Source organism: Crocodylus siamensis, chromosome 15 (genome assembly GCF_052110815.1).
Source record: "Crocodylus siamensis isolate JL-2025a chromosome 15, ASM5211081v1, whole genome shotgun sequence".
Taxonomy (NCBI): Eukaryota; Metazoa; Chordata; order Crocodylia; family Crocodylidae; genus Crocodylus; species Crocodylus siamensis.
The window spans coordinates 52,209,745-52,226,807 of record NC_143409.1 but is presented as its reverse complement, the minus strand read 5'-3'; the positions used below and the strand labels follow the sequence as shown (position 1 = coordinate 52,226,807).

The window sequence follows — 17,063 nt, the reverse complement described above, 5'->3', positions numbered from 1 at the left end:
AGCCTCCTCCCCAGGGGAGAGAGGTGGAGGCCATCTCTTCCCAGCAGCTCGCTGCCTCTCTCGCCAAAGAGCGGGCTGTGGTCATGGAAGCTGAAACCTTCCCGATGACACCAGCGCCACAGTCTTTGGTTCACTGCGTGGATCCTCCTCTCCCTCCTCAGCCCATAGCCCGAGACTGGGAGGATCGACAAAAACACCACCTGAGCTCCCAGACCCCTAAGCCCCGCTCCCAGCTCCCTGTAGCGCCTCATGACCTGGCTGGGGGTGCTCCGAGCCGTGTCACTGGTGCCCATGTGAGTAAGGAGCATGGGGTAGTGGTCTGTGGGCCGGAGGAGCTGCGGGATCCTCTCCACAATGTCTCGGATGCAGGCCCCCGGGAAGCAGCAGACTTCCCGGGCTAAGGGGTCGAGGCGGCAGATTGCCCCCTCAGTGCCCCGCAGGATGGAGTCTCCCACGACAAGCACCTTTCGCTTTGTCTTGGGAAGAGCGGGGCCAGTAGCTGTGGTTGAGCCTGGGTTGCCTGCGGGAGCTGGCAACTGCGTGGGCTCTGCCGGGGCTGCAAGAGGTGCAAACCTGTTGCTACGCTCCGGCGGGGCAGGGGCCTTGGTGCGGCGGGCCTTGGGTCCCTTGACCACCTTGGTCCATGCCCCTGACTGGGCAGAGCGGGAGGTCCCAGAGTCCTCCTTAGTCGCGGAGGGAGACGGAGCTCTCCCCTGCGGCTCCCGGGGGAGAAGGGCCTGACAGTAGGAGTCTATCTCCTGCTCGCAGTCCCTGATGGCGCGCAGTCTCTGGACTGTGGCCTGGAGCTCCTCCAGCTGGCGCGCCAGAGACCCCAGTAGGGAGCAGACCCCACAAGGGGAGGTGGCCATGCTCCCGGGTCCCAGAGCCTGAAAAAGGGACAGGCAGCCCCCGCAGCCAAGAGCCAGGGGCTCTGTCTGCGTGGAGCCCGGGACCACGGGCTCTGTCTGGGTGGCCGTCTCTGAGGTGCCCGATGGGGGGGCCACAGAGCCCGAGGGGACCCTCGGGGTGTGGCGCGTGCCCATCCGTGTCATGCCTCTGGTAGGCTGGCTACGGCTGGGGCTGACTACTCTAGGGGGGTCGCAGGCAGGGTCTCGTGCCCTCCCACGCCCTCCCCTGCACGAACTCCACACTAACTCGAGTGCCTGTTTGCGCAGCCTGTTTGCGCGGCTCCGGTCGCGTGGCTCCCTGGGGGGCTGGGCCAAGTAGGGGCCTGGGCGGGGGCTTGACCCGGCCCTGCTCCATGCAGCTGCCTCCTCCCAGGGAGCGAGGAGTTAACCCCTTCCCACCACGAGCCCGCTTACCTCCGGCTGTGCTGGGGGTCGGCAGGGGGCTCTGCGGCTGCTGAGGGGGTGTCTGGGGGGCTTCAGGGGAGCAGGGGTGCAGCGGGCTTCACCCGCGCGTCTCTCACTGCTCCAGAGCCTACCTGAAGGGATTTGAAGGGTATTGCGGGGCTAGCAGGGCAGTGATCAAACCCAGCCGTGGGAAGTCACCTGTATGTGCACAAACTGTTGGGCAGGAGGCTCTGGACACTGACGACATGTTTAAACTTGAGGAAGGGAAAAACTTGCAGGTCAGTGAAATCCTGACCAAATGTGTGGGATTAGGGATGCCACAAGGAAATGAGAAACAAATGTTTCAGGTGCCTGCAACCACATGATGATATCCTCAGGTTGAAGATATGCAGCAAGACCTGGGAGTGGGGAGCTGGCAGAGTCCCTGGGCAGAGACTGAATAACGTGTGGCAGTGAAGACTGGAGGTGCCCCAATCCCCTGCAGGCACCCCGGGGTGACACCAGCCCTGTCCAAGCGGGAGAGGAGAACCGCACTGCTCCTCTCGGGGGATGCACCGGGCTCCCGCAGGCGCAGTGTCAGGTCTGGAGCAGCCCCTGCCATTGAGGAGCTTTGAAATGAAATGTGAAAAATCAGATTCAATGGAGAGGAGAGCTGGATTCTTCTTCTTTCTTTTTTTCATTTACAACTTCCCCACCCACTGCCCCCATGAAAAACTGAACACATTCAAGTGAATCTGAGATTTAGGCAGTTCTCAGGTCCCAAATAAGCGTCCTGACAGCTCTGAGTCACCGACCCTGGCAATCTTCAAAAGGGGTCTCGATGCCCATCTTGGTGGGTCCGTCTGGCTCCAGCGGTCTTTCCGGCCCAATGCAGGGGGGCTGGGCGCAATGATCCGGAGGGCCCCTTCCAGCCCCTAAATACTATGAAACTATGAAAAGCTCTTGGCTGACAGCAGGTGCGATGAGAAATGCTGGGTGTGCTGAATTAATGGGTAGTAGCTTCAAATCCTTTCCTGGTTCTTTTCATTGGAGTTGGGCCCAGCCGCCTCTCCACAAAGGGTTACCAGATCCCCCTCAATCCCCAGGGCTGGATCTCTACCCCGGCTCCTCCCAGCTCAGCATCAGTGCAGTTATTTGGCAGGAAGGAAACGTCCCAGGGTGCACCCAGCCCTGAGCGCAGGGAAGTGAAACTAGCCCCGTGCCCTCCCGTCTCACAGCCATGGCCGCTGAGTGCTCTCTGCAAGGCCTCCGGGACGAGGCGACCTGCTCCGTCTGCCTGGAGTTGTTCACGGACCCGGTGATGATCGTGGGCTGCGGGCACAACTTCTGCCAAGCCTGCATCGCCCGGTGCTGGGAGGGGGCCGAGACGGACGTCACCTGCCCCCAGTGCAGACAGACCTTTGACCAGAGGCTCCTGGCCCCGAACAGGCCGCTGGGCAATTTAGTCGATCTGGTCAAGGGCCTGAGCTTGGGGTCAGCAGAGGGAGCCGGGGGCACGACGGTGTGCGAGCAGCACGGGGAGGCTCTGGAGCTCTTCTGCAAGACGGACCAGGTCCTGATGTGCGTGATCTGCTGGAAGTCCCGGGCGCACCGAGCTCACGCCGTGGCTCCGGTCCAGGAGGCCACGCAGCAGTGCAAGGTACGGGCCCGCGGGCCGGTGCGGCCGTGCAGCTGGGTGGGACGCCCACCTCCCTCCGGCGCTGCATCTTCCTGCCCCGCGGCCCCTGCACAGCGGCATCGCTGCCCACGGAGGCTGGTTTGTGGTAGCCTCTGTGCCGACGTCCTGCGGGGGGGCAAGAAGGATCAAAATGCCCTTTGCTAAGTGCCTGACCCAGCACAGACAACTGGGCCGTGCTCTTCCCCAGACACAAACCCCAGCTGTTTGAGCCAGGGACAAACACCCCCCGACTGGGAAAATGAAAGTAACTCTGGGACAACAGCGGGGGGAGGGCTGGTCTCCAGCTCCATCCCATAATAATAATAATGAGTAACACCGTAACCCTATAATTGCCCAAGTACTTCACTGCTTTCCACTTAATTTACAACCCAGACATAATCTTTCAAATAACGAGGAGCTCTCCGTTCTGCCCCCGGGTAATGCCCCTCCTCAGGAGCAGGCTTGTCCTCCGCCCGGGGCAGCACGTGTCTGTCTCCGGCATCTCTGCCCCCGGCCCAGCAGAGCTCGTGGACGGCTCCGCATTACGGGGCTCAGACCTCTCAGTCATTCGACCCAATTCTGGGTCCTCTGCAAACCCATCCTTCTCCCGCAACAGCTCCAGGCCCTCAGTTCGATCATAAGCGGATGTGGTCCTGATGTCATCTCACCATTTGGCCATTTTGCTCCAATCTTAAAAGTTAAGGCTCCCATTTGTTCTTGCATCTTGCCTGGACCCCAAGTCGGCCGGGGGGACTGAAATATTTTGTGTAAAGAGGATCATCCCCCCAAAAAACTCTCTTGCATGCTGATGGCCCGCCTTGTAAAGACTCTCGTACTCCTACGTGCACCTAGGGGCAAAGCCCACCCCTGTAGTCATGTCGCTGCTGTAGTGGGTACTGCTCTATTTTCTTTAAATAATCCTACCGAAGGTTTGTGGTCTGTTATGATGGTGAAAGCCTTCCCATCCAGATACCGGTAACACTTCTTTAGGCCCAATATAATAGCTAAACTTCCCTTTTCCAACTGACAATAACCCCATTCGGCGCTGTTCAGTGTCCTTGAGGCATATCCAATAGGCCGTTCTTCCAGACTGTTCAGTTTAGGGGGCAGCACAGCCCCTACTCCATAGGATGAAGCATCGCAGGACAGGATTAATTCTTTGCTGGGATCAAAATGAACCAAAAGCTCCAATGCTTTAAGTAGCTTCTTAGATTCTCCGAAGGCTTTTTCTTGTCTGCCTCCCCGGTGCCAGGAGGAGCCTTTCCTTAGAAGATGATGTAGAAGTTGTCAGAGCTGAAAGGTCTGGAAGGAACCGATGATAATAATTCAACATTCCCAGATGTGCCCCAAGTCCTGACGTGTTTTGTGGGGCCGGCGCCTTTTCAGGAGCTGTGACTTTACCTGCCATGGGGTAAACTCCCTCCTTGCTGATCTTATATCCTAAGTACTGCACTTCAGGCCTCATGAAAAAGCATTTCTTTTGTTTCAAGTGGAGCCCTGCTCTTCTAGCCTTTGAAATACTCTCTTGAGCGTTGCCAGGTGTTTCTTACCACTTTTTCCCGTGATGAGGATATCATCAATCCTCACCGCTGCCCCGGGAATCTCCTCTAAGAGGTTTTCCATGACCCTCTGGAATATGCCAGGGGCTGATGAAACTCTGTAAGACAATCTATTACATGGGTACGATCCCTCGTGGGTATTCATTGTGGTGAATTTCTTACAGTCCTCCCCCAGCTCCATCTGTCGATAGGCCTGGGACATGTCCAACTTCCTAAATTGCTGGCCTCCTCCAAGCACTGCTAGCAAGTCCCCGGTGCGTGGAAGGGGGTAGTCGTCTAACTTAGAAACGTGATTGAATATGACGTTATAGTCCCCACAGATACGGATGTTTCCATCAGGCCTGGCCACTGGTACAATGGGTGTTGCCCGTTCAGCAGACTGCCCCGGGGACACGATGCCATCTAGTCCCAATCTCTCCAATTCGGTTTCGGCTCTCTCTGAGGGCATGTGGAGCTGGCCTGGCTCTGACATGCTTTGGCTGGCTGCCCTCTTGAGTATAAATCCTAGCCTTTATGCCCTTCAGTGCCCCTAACCCCTCTTGGCATACTGAAGGGTAGGCCCCCAGGATTTCCGCGAGGGCGGGCATTTCCTGTAAGTCTAGCTTAGGTATTTCTCCCCAGTCTGGCCTGGGTTTTTCCAGCCATGTCCTACCAAACACGTTTGGCCTTTCTCCTTTTACTGCTAAGGCATTTAAGGTTTCCTCTTCTCCTTTATGTGTAACAGGCACACTTACTGCTCCTATTACTGGATGGTTTCCCCAGTGTAAGTCATTAGTTTCACTCGTGTCTTTTCCAAGGGACTCGGGCCTGCTTTACACTGTTGATAAGTCTCTTCATTGACCGCTGTGACAGAGGCGCCGTCTCTATTTCCATGCAGACAGGGGGATTATTTCACTGTCCAGTTACTCTGTAAGGTTCCAGTTGATCCCCCATTACACGGTATATATACTGCGTGGCCCTCTTCATCTGCCTCCTCTCCCTCCTCCTCCTTATGTGATAAGCGTTTTGCTTTCTTCCCTTTTCTGAGGCCTGCCCTTGTTGTGCAGCCCAATCACCCCCCTTGCATTTTTTGGCTTAGTGTCCCATCTTGCTGCATTTACGACACTGGGACATTTTGTGTCGCAAACTGAGGCTGAATGCATGCCTCCACAGTGAAAACATCTCTCCAATTCTCTAAACTTCTGTTGAGAGTTTGCACTTGGTTTAGGGCTCATGTTTAGCTTCTTTGTAGTCTAAATGTTGCCACCTTTCCAGCTTTTTCCCAGGTCACATCCCCATGTGCAAGTTATTGTCCTTGGATTTTTACATCGCTAGCTCCACAGACAGATCTGTCTCTCATCATATCTTCTAGGACATTTCTGAACGAGCAGTGTTCAGTTCGCTTTCTGAGCTCAGCAATGCACTCGCTGAGGGATTCGCCGTCCTTCCTCCGCCTGTTATGGGATCTGTATGTTCTACGACACTTTTGCCTTTGGGCTATCATGTTCAGACAAGATCTTTTACAACTCTGCCAAACTTTTATCTCCTGGCTTTTGAGGTGGCAACAAACTTGTTAAAAGGGAATATGTTTGGTGCTACAAACACTGAGCAATATTGCCTGCTCTTTGTCTCCATCAGTGATTTCATTAGCTTGAAAATAATGGCCCAATCTCTCAATATATTGCTGCCAATCCTCAGTGTCTGGATTAAATTCCCCGATTTTCCCATAGGAAGGCACCGTTAGATTTCCTTGTTGCCACTGTTAAGTTCCTCCCTTAACAAAGAAAAGTGAGACTGACTTTTCTCCAGGCCCAAAACCTCGGGCTGTTCGATTCAGGACCAAACACCAGCTAAGTGGGAAAATGAAAGTAACTCTGGAACAACAGAGCGGGGAGGGCTGGTCTCCAGCTCCATCCCATAATAATGACTAACACTTTATCGTGCAGAGCCCACGTGCACGCTCGGGAGGGCAGGCCCTGCTCACGGGATCTGCCATGAGCAGCCACGTCCCCCAGCCGATGCTCCCGGCGTGTTGCAGGAGTGTCAGCGATGCGCATTGCATTGGTGCCTGGGCTTCAGGGGCAATGCTGGGTCCAGAGGGGACGTGGTGGCACCACCCCAGTCCAGGGAGCACAGCCAGGACCTCCTTTTGTATCTGAGCACCTCCTTCCCCTGCCTCTGTCCAGGCCTGGCCACCCACTGCTGTGCCGCGCTGCACCTGGGTTAATGCTGCTCCTCCTGAGGCATTTCGCTGTAATGGAATCGGTAGCTGTACCGCTGGGCTGTGATACTGGACAACTGGTGCCTCGCTTCTGAGTTTCTTCATTTCGGTGCCCGCAGACCAGACCTCTTGTCCTGCCCAGCTGCCCACGGCTGGCTGGCACTCTGGCCTGGCGACCGCGGCGGATTCAAGGCCGTGTTATTCTCTGGTCAGTGCGTGTCGCTGACAGGCTGCACTTCCCCGCTGGTTGCAGCGCTGCCTCGTGGCACATGCCTCGGACCGGCTCCGTGTTTCTACCTGCTCTACCCCCGGGGCAGGAGCTGGCTCCACAATCCCGCTGCACACTGGCTGCTGGCTGCTCCGGCTGTGCTAAGCGCGCACCGTTGGGTGCTGCGTCCAGGCAAAGGCTGCGCTGTGCTGGAGCTGCTGGTGCAGCCGGAGCGCACGGATGTCCCCGGGGTCGCGCTCACAGCGCACCCGCAAGCAGCCCTCCCGGTTGTGGTGCGGGGGAGAGACTCCAGCTTCTCCCCTCCGAGGAGAGGAAAACCGACCCGAGGAGTTTCCCTTCCCTCAGGAGCAACTTGAGACTCAGCTGCAGCTGCTCAGGGGAGAGAGGACGAGGCTGGAAGCCCTGCGAGGGAGTGACAGTCAGAAACACCAGGAGTACCAGGTGGGGCTGCTGGGCCGGGCTGGCGTGGGGGGAAGGAAGGGACGTCCCCTGCTCTGCACGGTTGGTGGGACGGTGACCGTGGCATTTTGTGACCGTGCGTTGCAGGGTGTTGTGGCCGGTGCCCACAGCCAGGCCTTGCACGCCCCCTCAGCAGCAGCAATCCCGGTTTCCTCTGTTTAAAAACCACTAACTCTCTGATAACCCCCACCTTAATGTTATGACATAAAAATCCCAAATCTGTGTTTTTCCAACAATTCAAAAGCAATGCCACTATATGTATCTGTTGGCATTTGATTTTGGCTTCTTTATCTTGCAGAATCAGAGCTCTCCCTGAGCTTCGGGGCACAGCAGGGAGCTGTGGCCAGGCTGCTGGTGCTCTCAGGGGTAGGGGTGGCCGCACGCAGCGGGAAGATGCTGCCTCGCAGGGGCCATAGCCGGTCTGGGAGCTCAGGGTGCCACTGGCATCCCCTCCTCCTCTCTTCATCCTGCGCCCAGGCTGCACTCCCTTTGCCACTGCCTGCACGGGCAGGAGCTGCCCAGACACCGTGGGAGGGACCGAGACCACCTGGAGCCCCCACCGTCCTCCAGCTGCCCGCAGCATGGCCCCACCAGAGCCGCGCTTCCCTGCTGTGCCCAAGCCCCAGCCGGCAGCGCAGGGCCACGTGTGGGACCACGCAGCTCCCCACCCCCCGAAGGGCCCCCTGTCCCTTTCCCCCACCCGAGGACTAGGTGCACACTCTGGGGCAGTCCCCTCCGGGCTGGGCTCGCCAGCAGCACCGAGCGCTGCGCGGGTAAGGCCCCTGCCCCGCTGCAGCCCCAGGGCCCAGACTCCTTTCCCCAGCCCCACACACCAGCACCCTCGGGCAGTCTCTATGTCCTGGCCCTCCAACCCTGTGCCCGCTCTCTTACTCCTTGCACCGCTGGCGGCATGGGGACACCGCATCTCACTCCCCGCTCTGCCCCCCCCGTGCTCTGTCCTGCCTGCTGGGCCGCGGCGGTAGCATTGCCTGGTAAGGTCCAGTCAGGCTGCAGCCCTGTGCCCTCCTGTGGGTGCAGAAATTTAGGGAGTGGTGTGCCCCCCCATTTCCCCCTGATGGTTATGGCATCACCTATGACCAGGCCGCCCCTGCCCCACAAACCCCCCTGCCCCACACACTAGTGGGCTGAGGCCTGGGGCAGAGGGTGGGAGCAGGGAGCACTGCCAGGGAGGGGAGGCTGCAGGGGGGAGTGAGGGACACCGGCAGGGCTGGGGGTCCGTGGATTTTTAAACGGCGAAACCATGATCCCAAGTGATGAGTGAGGTGCTTTCCTTGCTGAGAGCCATCAAATTGTCCCCTATGCCAGGTCCGAGCCCTCAAGGCTGCAGAAAACTCTTTTGCAAAGTGAACAGAGTGAAGAGATCCCAGGCCGGGCCCCAGACCTGAGCTACCCCCAGCTCTGCTCCAGGCGGTGGGAGGTCAGGGGTCCCAGCCGTGCAGACAGCCAGGACCACGGGGGCTAACGAACCATCCCTGACTCTCCCCAAAGCGGCTGCCCTCCCTGACGCAGTTTCTCTCTCTTCGTGGCAGCAAAAGGCAGCAGCCGAGAGGCAGAAGATCGTGGCTGCATTCGAGCAACTGCGCCGGTTCCTGGAGGAACAAGAGCGGCTCGTGCTGGCTGAGCTGGGAGAGCTGGAGAGCGGGATTGGGAAGAGTCAGGGTGAGACTGTCACCCACCTCTCCGAGGAGATTTCCCGTCTCGACAGCCTGATCGGGGAGCTGGAGGGGAAGTGCCAGCAGGCTGCCAGTGACCTCCTGCAGGTGAGGCACATGAAATGCCCCCAGTGCCAGTGCAGGGGAGGGAAAGGGCTCAGTCTTGAGTCTGCCGGGACCAGGTGCAGAACTGAGGAGGAGCAAGCAGGGCGACAGCCCCAGACAGGCAGGTGGTGGCAATGATGGGCAATGCAGAGTATTAGCTCTAGCTGCTGCTGCCCTGCGCGTGTCCACTCCCCAGGGTGCACGGCTGCCCTCTTACACCTCTTGCGGGGTCACTAGATGGAGGCTTGTAAAGGGGCCCAACTTTCCCCACAGCCCTCCATGTATGGCACTCGAAGTCTGAGTACAAAGTCCCCGAGTGTGGAGCGTGGCACTGAGCTCACTCTTGCATCTTTTTCTCCCCCTTTAGGACATGAGGAGCACGCTGAGCAGGTAGGTGGCTCCACCTTGCTCCCCATAGAGGGAAGGGTCTCGGGGACAATGCAATGGGCAAATCCCTGCAGGGCACCACAGCACGGCAAGCACTGGGACTGTCCCTGAAGTGGGAAGGATGAACGTCCCCCTCTTCTCCTTGGGGAAGTGATGTCTTTGATCATTGGCAGCCTGAAGACTGCAAGGTGTAATCTGGGCCTTCCCGCACTTGTCCCTGGGAATAGTCCTGGGCGACAAAACTTGAGCCAACTTCCCGTGAAGTCTCAGCTCCTTTCTGATGCCAGGAAATGTCCTGGGCATTTCAGAGCTGAAGAAAACATATTGGTTCCTGCTAGGGGAGCTGCCACTGCCACCAGGGGCAACTGGTGCCTCCCGAGTCAGGTGGGTGGCATTGGCTGTGGGGACAGAGCTGGGAAGCCCCCGCAGGCACCACTGACCCTGTCATGGGGGGCACGTGCCCCTCCCCCTGCTCCTCCTGCGCATCGCCTGTGACTGCCACTGTCTGTGCTGCCCCTGCCCCTGTAGCTGAGGCACCTGGACAGAGTCAGTCTCCAGGTCCCTCCATCCACCCAGTGTTTTTACCATGAAGCTGAGCTGCAAAAAGAAAATCAAATAACACAGACTAGTTTTTCCCAGGTGCAAGAAGGAGCAGTTCCAGCTGCCAGAGGGGATTTGCCCACAGCTGGAAACAAGGCTCAGCATCTTGTCTGGACAAGCGCTAGCTCTCCAGGAGACTTTGAAGAAGTTTCAAGGTACTGAGAAGGGGCTTTGAAAGGGAAGAGGGAAGTGTCCTTGTTGAGGAGGAGGAGACAAGCAGTTGGTGTGAATTTGGAGCCATCATCTTTATTAATTGGGAAATAAACTGAACGTGCTGGACTGATATCGCTGGTCGTAGGAATGGAGACACGAGGCAAGGGCCTCTCTCTGCCTTTGCACGAGTCGCTGATGAACCAGGGCTCCTCTGGGTGCCCCTGTGATCTGGGTTTAGAGGTACAGGGCCCTGCAGCTCCAGCGCTGCTCAGCCTGGGCACCTGCAGCTGGGGTGGTGGGAGCTGCGGGGCCCTGCCCCACTCCGAGCAAGACCCCAGTGCCTCGTGTCAGGCCACCAAAGTAAGAGGTGAAATGAAACATGCGGCAGGCTGTCAGGTTTGGATCCCGCTGGCTTGACCCCAGGGAGTGCAGGGGGGAGGGCTCCCAAGCACCAGGAGAGGAGCAGGGAGGGAGCAGAGCAGGCCGGTGGGGGTGTCCTGGGTGAAGCTGCACCTCTGGTGTCCTGCACCCCCATGGGGGCCGCTGGAGCAGAGGCGACTCTGCCTGGACCCCTGGACTTCCCCAGCTGGCACAAGCCCTTGTCTGTCTCCTCAGCCAGTGAGGAAGACAGCTGTGAAGCTTATCCCCTTCCCACGGGCTCCCCCTCCACCCCACTGCTTGTCCCTTTCTGTCACTGAGTCCCTCACCCCAGTGTCTAAGGGGGCAGGGTGGGCTGGGCTCTGAGCTCCCCCGGGGCCCGTGGCTGTTACATTTCTCCCCCTACTCCTCTGCCTGCACCTGCAGCTCCCCCGGCCTGTCCTGGGGGAGGAGGCCGCGCTGCAGGGCAGCAGGGAGATGTGGAGGCAGCTTCTGCAGCCACAGTCCCAGCAGCAGGGGGGGAACTGCCCCGGTGTCTCTGCTCCATCCCAGGGGCTCAGGACTGAGGCAGGTCCCATCTTTAAGCATGAACCAGACACCACAGGTCTAATGTCTGTGCCCCTTTTTCCCCTGCAGAGACTCTGCCATCCGCCCTGGAGGAGGGCAAAGGGGCACCACCGGGATCATACAAAAGAGGTAAGCGCTGGGGAGCTGGTCCCGGCATTAACACAAAGATCCCGCAGAGCCCACGGCCGCCTCTTGCAGAAGAGGCAAACCCTTTCCCAGACCAGCATCAAACCCCCCGCGCTGGGACCCGGGGCGCTGGGCTGGGATTTTCCTGTCCTTGCCTGTGGGTGTCTCCCCCTTTCCCCCAGGCCAGGGCTCTCCCCCGTGCCGGCTGAGGGGCTGCGGGGCGGCCGTGCTCAGCCCCCAGGCCCAGGGCAGAGGCAGCTCCGGGGCCCAGGACGGGCCCAGGCAGGACGGGGCTGCTGGGGCGGGGGAGGAACGGCCGCGCCTGCCCCGGCTGAGCTCTGCCCTGACGCTGCGACTCTCTCTGCCAGCGACGCTGACTCTGGATCCAGACACGGCAAATCCCCACCTCGTACTGTTGGATATGGGAGAAGTGTGAGATGTACAAACACACGGCAGCCTGTGCCTGATAATCCTGAGAGATTTAGCTCTGAGCGCTGTGTGCTGGGCCGTGAGGGATTCACCTGGGGGAGACACTGCTGGGAGGTGGAGGTGGGGCCGGGAGTCTGGGCCGTGGGGGTGGCCAGAGAGTCTGTGAGGAGGAAGGGAGGGATCAGTTTTAGCCCCGAGGAGGGGATCTGGGCCGTGCAGCGCTGTGGGGATATGGTCCAGGCTCTCATGGCCCCTGCTCCCACCCGCCTGTCCCTGTGCCAGATGCCCAGGAAGGTGCGGGTCTGTCTGGACTGTGCAGGGGGGCAGGTGTCGTTTCTTGATGCTGACACCGAGGCCCCGATCTTCACCTTCCCGCCGGCCTCCTTCGCTGGGGACAGAATCCGGCCCTGGTTCTGGGTGTTGGGGGTTGAATCCGAGCTCAGACTGTGCCACTGAGTGATGGGGGGAGGGGGAACAGCCGGGGAATGGACCCCCACGTGGGGAAACGGGCCACTCTGGCTTCCCCTTTCTCTATGACCCCGGAGGACTCCCTTCTACCCGCCCCCCCCATCCCCTGTGTTAAATGTTTCTGAGCAAACTCCAGTCCTACCACCGGAAAGCGGTGGCAAAGGATGGAGAAAATGCAGCCAACTCCACCTGGAAAAGGGACATGGGGCACAGGCTGTTCCAAGTCCCCGGGAGGGGAAGTGGGAAAGGAAAACGGAGAGGACAGCGGCGCAACTGGACCTGGCGCCAGCGAGAAGCACAACAACAGGATCAGCAGCAGCGGAGCAGCAGCGGCAAGGACTGAGATTTGAACCTCAACCGGGGCCTGGACAGAGGAAGTGGGATTGGGGTAGGGAAGGGCAGCGGGTGGGGGCACAGGGGAGCGGGCGCATTTATTGTTAATGTTTTTGCGGGTTTGCTAATGCGGTTTGAGCTGTGAGATGGAAATCAAAAAAAAAGTCTGCACGCACAGGACTGCAGCCTGGCCGGATCGGCACAGGCAGGAGCCCCCTCCGCAGCCCAGCAGGCAGGACCCAGCGCGGGAGGCAGAGTGCGGCCATGAGAGTCCTTACCGCGGCCGCCGCCACTGCGCCAGCTGCACTGCCAGCAGCTCAAGGACTAACAGACCTGGGGAAGAGCCATGCTGTCCTCACCCCCTCGCTCCCCAGCCACTCACAGGCTGGGCCACGGCTCTACCCCGCTGCCGTGGCCCAGGCGTCACTGCCACTCCACTCAGGCCACCCACACGGCCCCCACTCCGCCTCTCCCAGCACAGACCCGCCGGCCATGCCAGCACCTCACCACACGAGGAGTTGAGAGCGGCACAACATGCCCCCACTCTGACTCCTTCCACTGCTAGGGCACGGGGGCACCGAGTCTCCCCACCCGGCTCTGCCCTCCCACCTTATCTCAGATTCGAGTAAATATGGTGGAACTTGATTCCCGGTCTCATTTGTTGGGGACTTGCCCACAGTGCGAGGACAATTTCCTTGGATTTATGCAATATCCGTGAGTGTGGAATAAACACATCTGCCAGGAAACCGGTGTGTGCTGGTGTGTCTGGGTGCACTGGTGACACGTAGTGGGTGCAGGTGGGTTTGGCGGTGAGATTGGTGGTTCACCCCCTTCAAAAAGCATCGCCTACGCTGCCAGCTGCCGGGGGCATGCGACATTCATGTCTCTGCTGTACCTCACTCCTGGGCGCTGGGCAGGGTTGGCGCAGTCCATGTCCTGGGCTGACCGGCCCCTGCCCCAGTGGCACGTGCAGTTTGGGGGTAGAAGAGCTCGGCAGGAACATCTTTGTGTGCCAGTGAGACCCCGGATGACTGCCCGTCCTCTCCCCACCGTGCCTCTCCCGGGACAAAGGGAGAGCCAGGCTGCCCTCCCGCAGGTGTTTCTCCAAGTCGGGCCCGTGGCCCAGGTGCACTTAAATCATGCAACTGGAGCAAATGAGTGGAGGGGGCCGGGCTGAGGCTGTCTTAGGCCAGGAGACAGAGAAAGAGAGCAGAGGATTTCTTCATACCCTACATCCACATTTTTCCATGCTTAAAATGAAAAACCACTAAGATGAAGATACAGACACAGATATATTGTGGTATTTCATTAAAAAAAATCACAGAAAAATGTGGATTTAGGATTACTTTTTGAACTAAAAAATTGGGGATTTTTTAAACTAAAAAAAACAAGATCTCTGATGACCAGTGAGTAGCTGTAAATGCTTGGGGGTGCCGACAATGCTGGCTAAGAGGTGGGTTTGCCAGGAAGGTGAAATGGAGAAAAATGGACGGAGCAGCTGGGACACAGTGTACGGCACATGGGAGGTGCACATGGCCATGGATAGACACAGCGGGCCCCCGTGACCTCTGGGGATTGCTGCCAAGGCCCAAGGGAGGAGACTGAAGCTGCCCCCACCGATCCTGGGCATGGGGATGAGGTGGGTCTTGGGGGGCAGTGCATGTCGCCTGGGTGTGCGGCGGGGAGTGGAGCAGCCCCGGGGCTTGTGCGGGGCTGTGGGTTGGTGCGATGGGAGGAGCGCTGGGCAGCGCCGGGACTGGCACAGCGCTTCGCTCCCTCCAGTAGACACACGCTGAGAGTTGGACGGAGATGAGCCCTGCCGCACCCCTGCCCGTGTGTGCGCCCGTGCTGCCTACGCGCGGGATTGCTGGCGCTGCTCTGGACGTCTGCGCTTCGGGACTGTGAAACCCATAACTCTGCACAAGGAGAAATTACGGGTTTCGCACCCTTGAAGCGCAGCCGTCCAGAGCAGCACCAGAGACCCCCAGAGAGAGAGCACGAGAGCGAGAGCGTGTGCGCGGTCGTTTGTGCCGGCGTTGGTTCAGCGCTCCCCCCGGAGCAGCACAGACCATCCACACACGCTTCCTCAGCCCGACCAAGGGAGTTTGTGCCTGAAAGTTTGCCAAGAACAATTTTCCCACCTCGTTATTTGGTGCATTGAAAGAGATTGCATTCACCCCAAGAACCTGTCTGCCCTGTCCTCGCACCAGGACACGAGCTCACACCCGCCGCCGGACGTCCGCCCTAGAAATTCCCGCACTTTTTTCTGCGTGGGCCCTGGGCAGCCGACACGCAGGGCGGCACCGTTTGGGGCATCTTCCCTTGGCTGCTGTCCCCAGCAGACACTCCTCTCTTGAATTCACTCCTACATTGAATTCAGTAGGCTGTGTTTCATTAAAGCGTGTTAACCAGAAAGACATCCAGTCCTGATCTGAAGATGTCAAGAGATGGAGACTCCACCTTAAGTGGAGACCACGTACTTATCTCCAATTACAGTAGTTGCAAGGTATAAAAATTACCTGCTATTTCCAGACCAAAAATACAGTGTAACTTTATTTATGCAGCATCATTCACATATATATGTATATTATATACAGTTGTTTTTTTCAGTTGGCACTTGTCCTAGTATTTCATCCAAAATACTTCACAGGGAAATATACTTTTTAGGAAACAACTAAAATGCCATTTCTGGCACTGCTGGTAGTATCTCGAGCGTGTTAAATGATGCTCCAAGCTACTTTACAGTGAGCCCTGTGACATGTCTATCCAATAACCTGACAACATTTCTCAATGAAAGTTTCGGGAATGCTGAATGAGTCCAGCTCGTGCTGTCTGTAGGCATTTCTATGCAGGACTGAGAGAAGGATTTATTCCAGTCCTATTCCCACACATGCCCTTGTGCGCGTGTCACTGTGGTCTCAGCTGACACTTGGGGAGGAGCAGGTAAAAATAACCAGACACCCCAATAGACCTACTGTAGGCTGATTAATAAAACCATACGATCCTACAAGGATCCCCAAGGGAAAAGACAGATTGGCAAAGAAATAAAACCTCCCACTCTATGACATATATTACAAGAGTCGCTCTTCTTCCTCAGCACTGCACTGAAGCCATGCAAATAAACCCTAGCAAAAATCAACGTCTGCTTCTCTTTTACAGCAGATGATCCCAGGGTGTGGGAAGCATCTCCCCCCGTATGCTCCTTCACAATATGCTCCTTCCTTCAGGTTCTGAGTTAGTGTGCCCTGAAAAAAAGAGTGAAGGGAGAAATGTATGTCAATGCAAAGCAAAAGACATGGTGAAAAAATATGCTTTTCTGAATCAAATGTATTGATACCTGTCCCCATCAGTACACCGGTTTGGGCAGCGTTCCCCATTCCCCTTGCATATCACTTCTCACCCTCCCTCACTAGACCTCAGTAATTCCTGTGCCTGGCCTGAAACAAAAGGCACAGGTGGCTTCCTTCACGACCGTCATTGCCTTTCCGTCCTCCGCCCTCGGGGCTGTGCGCTCCCTTGCAGAGCCCGCTAAGGCTTGTCTGTAATTCTCTCTCTGCGGCGCTGCCAGCCGCTTCCCCCAAGAAATGAGCCTCAGGGAGCGTTTCGGATGTCACGGTATACGAGACCCAAAGCTGTTCTGCACCTCGTCATCACAAACAGCAGATCAACATTTTTTCACTAGGTCGCCTTGATGATTCAAACCGTTTCATACTTTGGGGATTGCAGACATAACTACCTGCACAACCTCCAAAACATTCAAGTTACACAAAACTATAGTAAATGAGAGTACACTGGAAAATACTACTGCTCACTCTTCCCTCTTGCAGGAAAGGTACCTAGCAGCGGACATGGGCCAACCACGTCCCCTTGCCTTACCCGTGGCAGGCGGCAGTGTAACGCCTCGTGGCTGCGTCAGGGTCGCTGTGCAGTTTTACTAATTGGTTAGTGGCTGGATTGGCTCGGGAGGATTCTGGTTCTGGTGCGGGCTGGGACTAGACGGCCTCTGAAGGTCCTTTTCCATCCTCCTTTATATGATTCTATGATAAAGTATCTTTTTTTCAGTCAGTGTTACAAAGTGACTTTTCAGGACCAGTGGATTTATAAACTACTTCACTAAGTCACTTCATTCAAGTGACAGTAATGTGGAAGATTTAAGAACTTTTGCCAGGGCTCAGGATGAAGCTATTAGGGTCTTCACATGCAAACAAGGCGCATGTGGGAAGGAAATACATTACGGGTAAAAACTGACAATAAAACGGAAGAGGGACAGAAATGGCACATGCTTTGTGGGAAGAAAAAAGACTGAAATATATGAATAATCCTGCTTTCCCCTTAGCTTTCCACAGGAGCCACGGCTAGATTTTACCTGTTCCTGTGCTGTGCCCTGAGGCATCACAATGCTGCCATCTAGCGACACACGGTGTCCA

At 57.3% G+C, this 17,063-nt stretch overlaps 1 protein-coding gene across 2 annotated transcripts; it reads left to right on the top strand.

Annotated features, from left to right (window-relative positions):
* The first annotated feature begins 2,095 nt into the window (after nucleotides 1-2,095).
* Nucleotides 2,096-11,976, top strand: LOC149852814 (zinc finger protein RFP-like). 2 transcript variants are annotated; one of them, XM_090029310.1, is made up of 7 exons: nucleotides 2,098-2,952; nucleotides 7,304-7,399; nucleotides 8,968-9,198; nucleotides 9,563-9,585; nucleotides 10,222-10,337; nucleotides 11,350-11,409; nucleotides 11,775-11,976. In XM_090029310.1, exons 1-7 carry the CDS (start codon nucleotides 2,533-2,535, stop codon nucleotides 11,840-11,842), a joined length of 1,014 nt encoding a protein of 337 aa, XP_089885436.1. In that variant the 5' UTR covers nucleotides 2,098-2,532; the 3' UTR covers nucleotides 11,843-11,976. The 2 variants fall into 2 exon arrangements, with proteins under 2 accessions (XP_089885435.1, XP_089885436.1); XM_090029309.1 differs by lacking the exon at nucleotides 11,775-11,976 and having other exon boundaries at nucleotides 2,096-2,952; nucleotides 11,350-11,722.
* The last annotated feature ends 5,087 nt before the right edge of the window (nucleotides 11,977-17,063 follow it).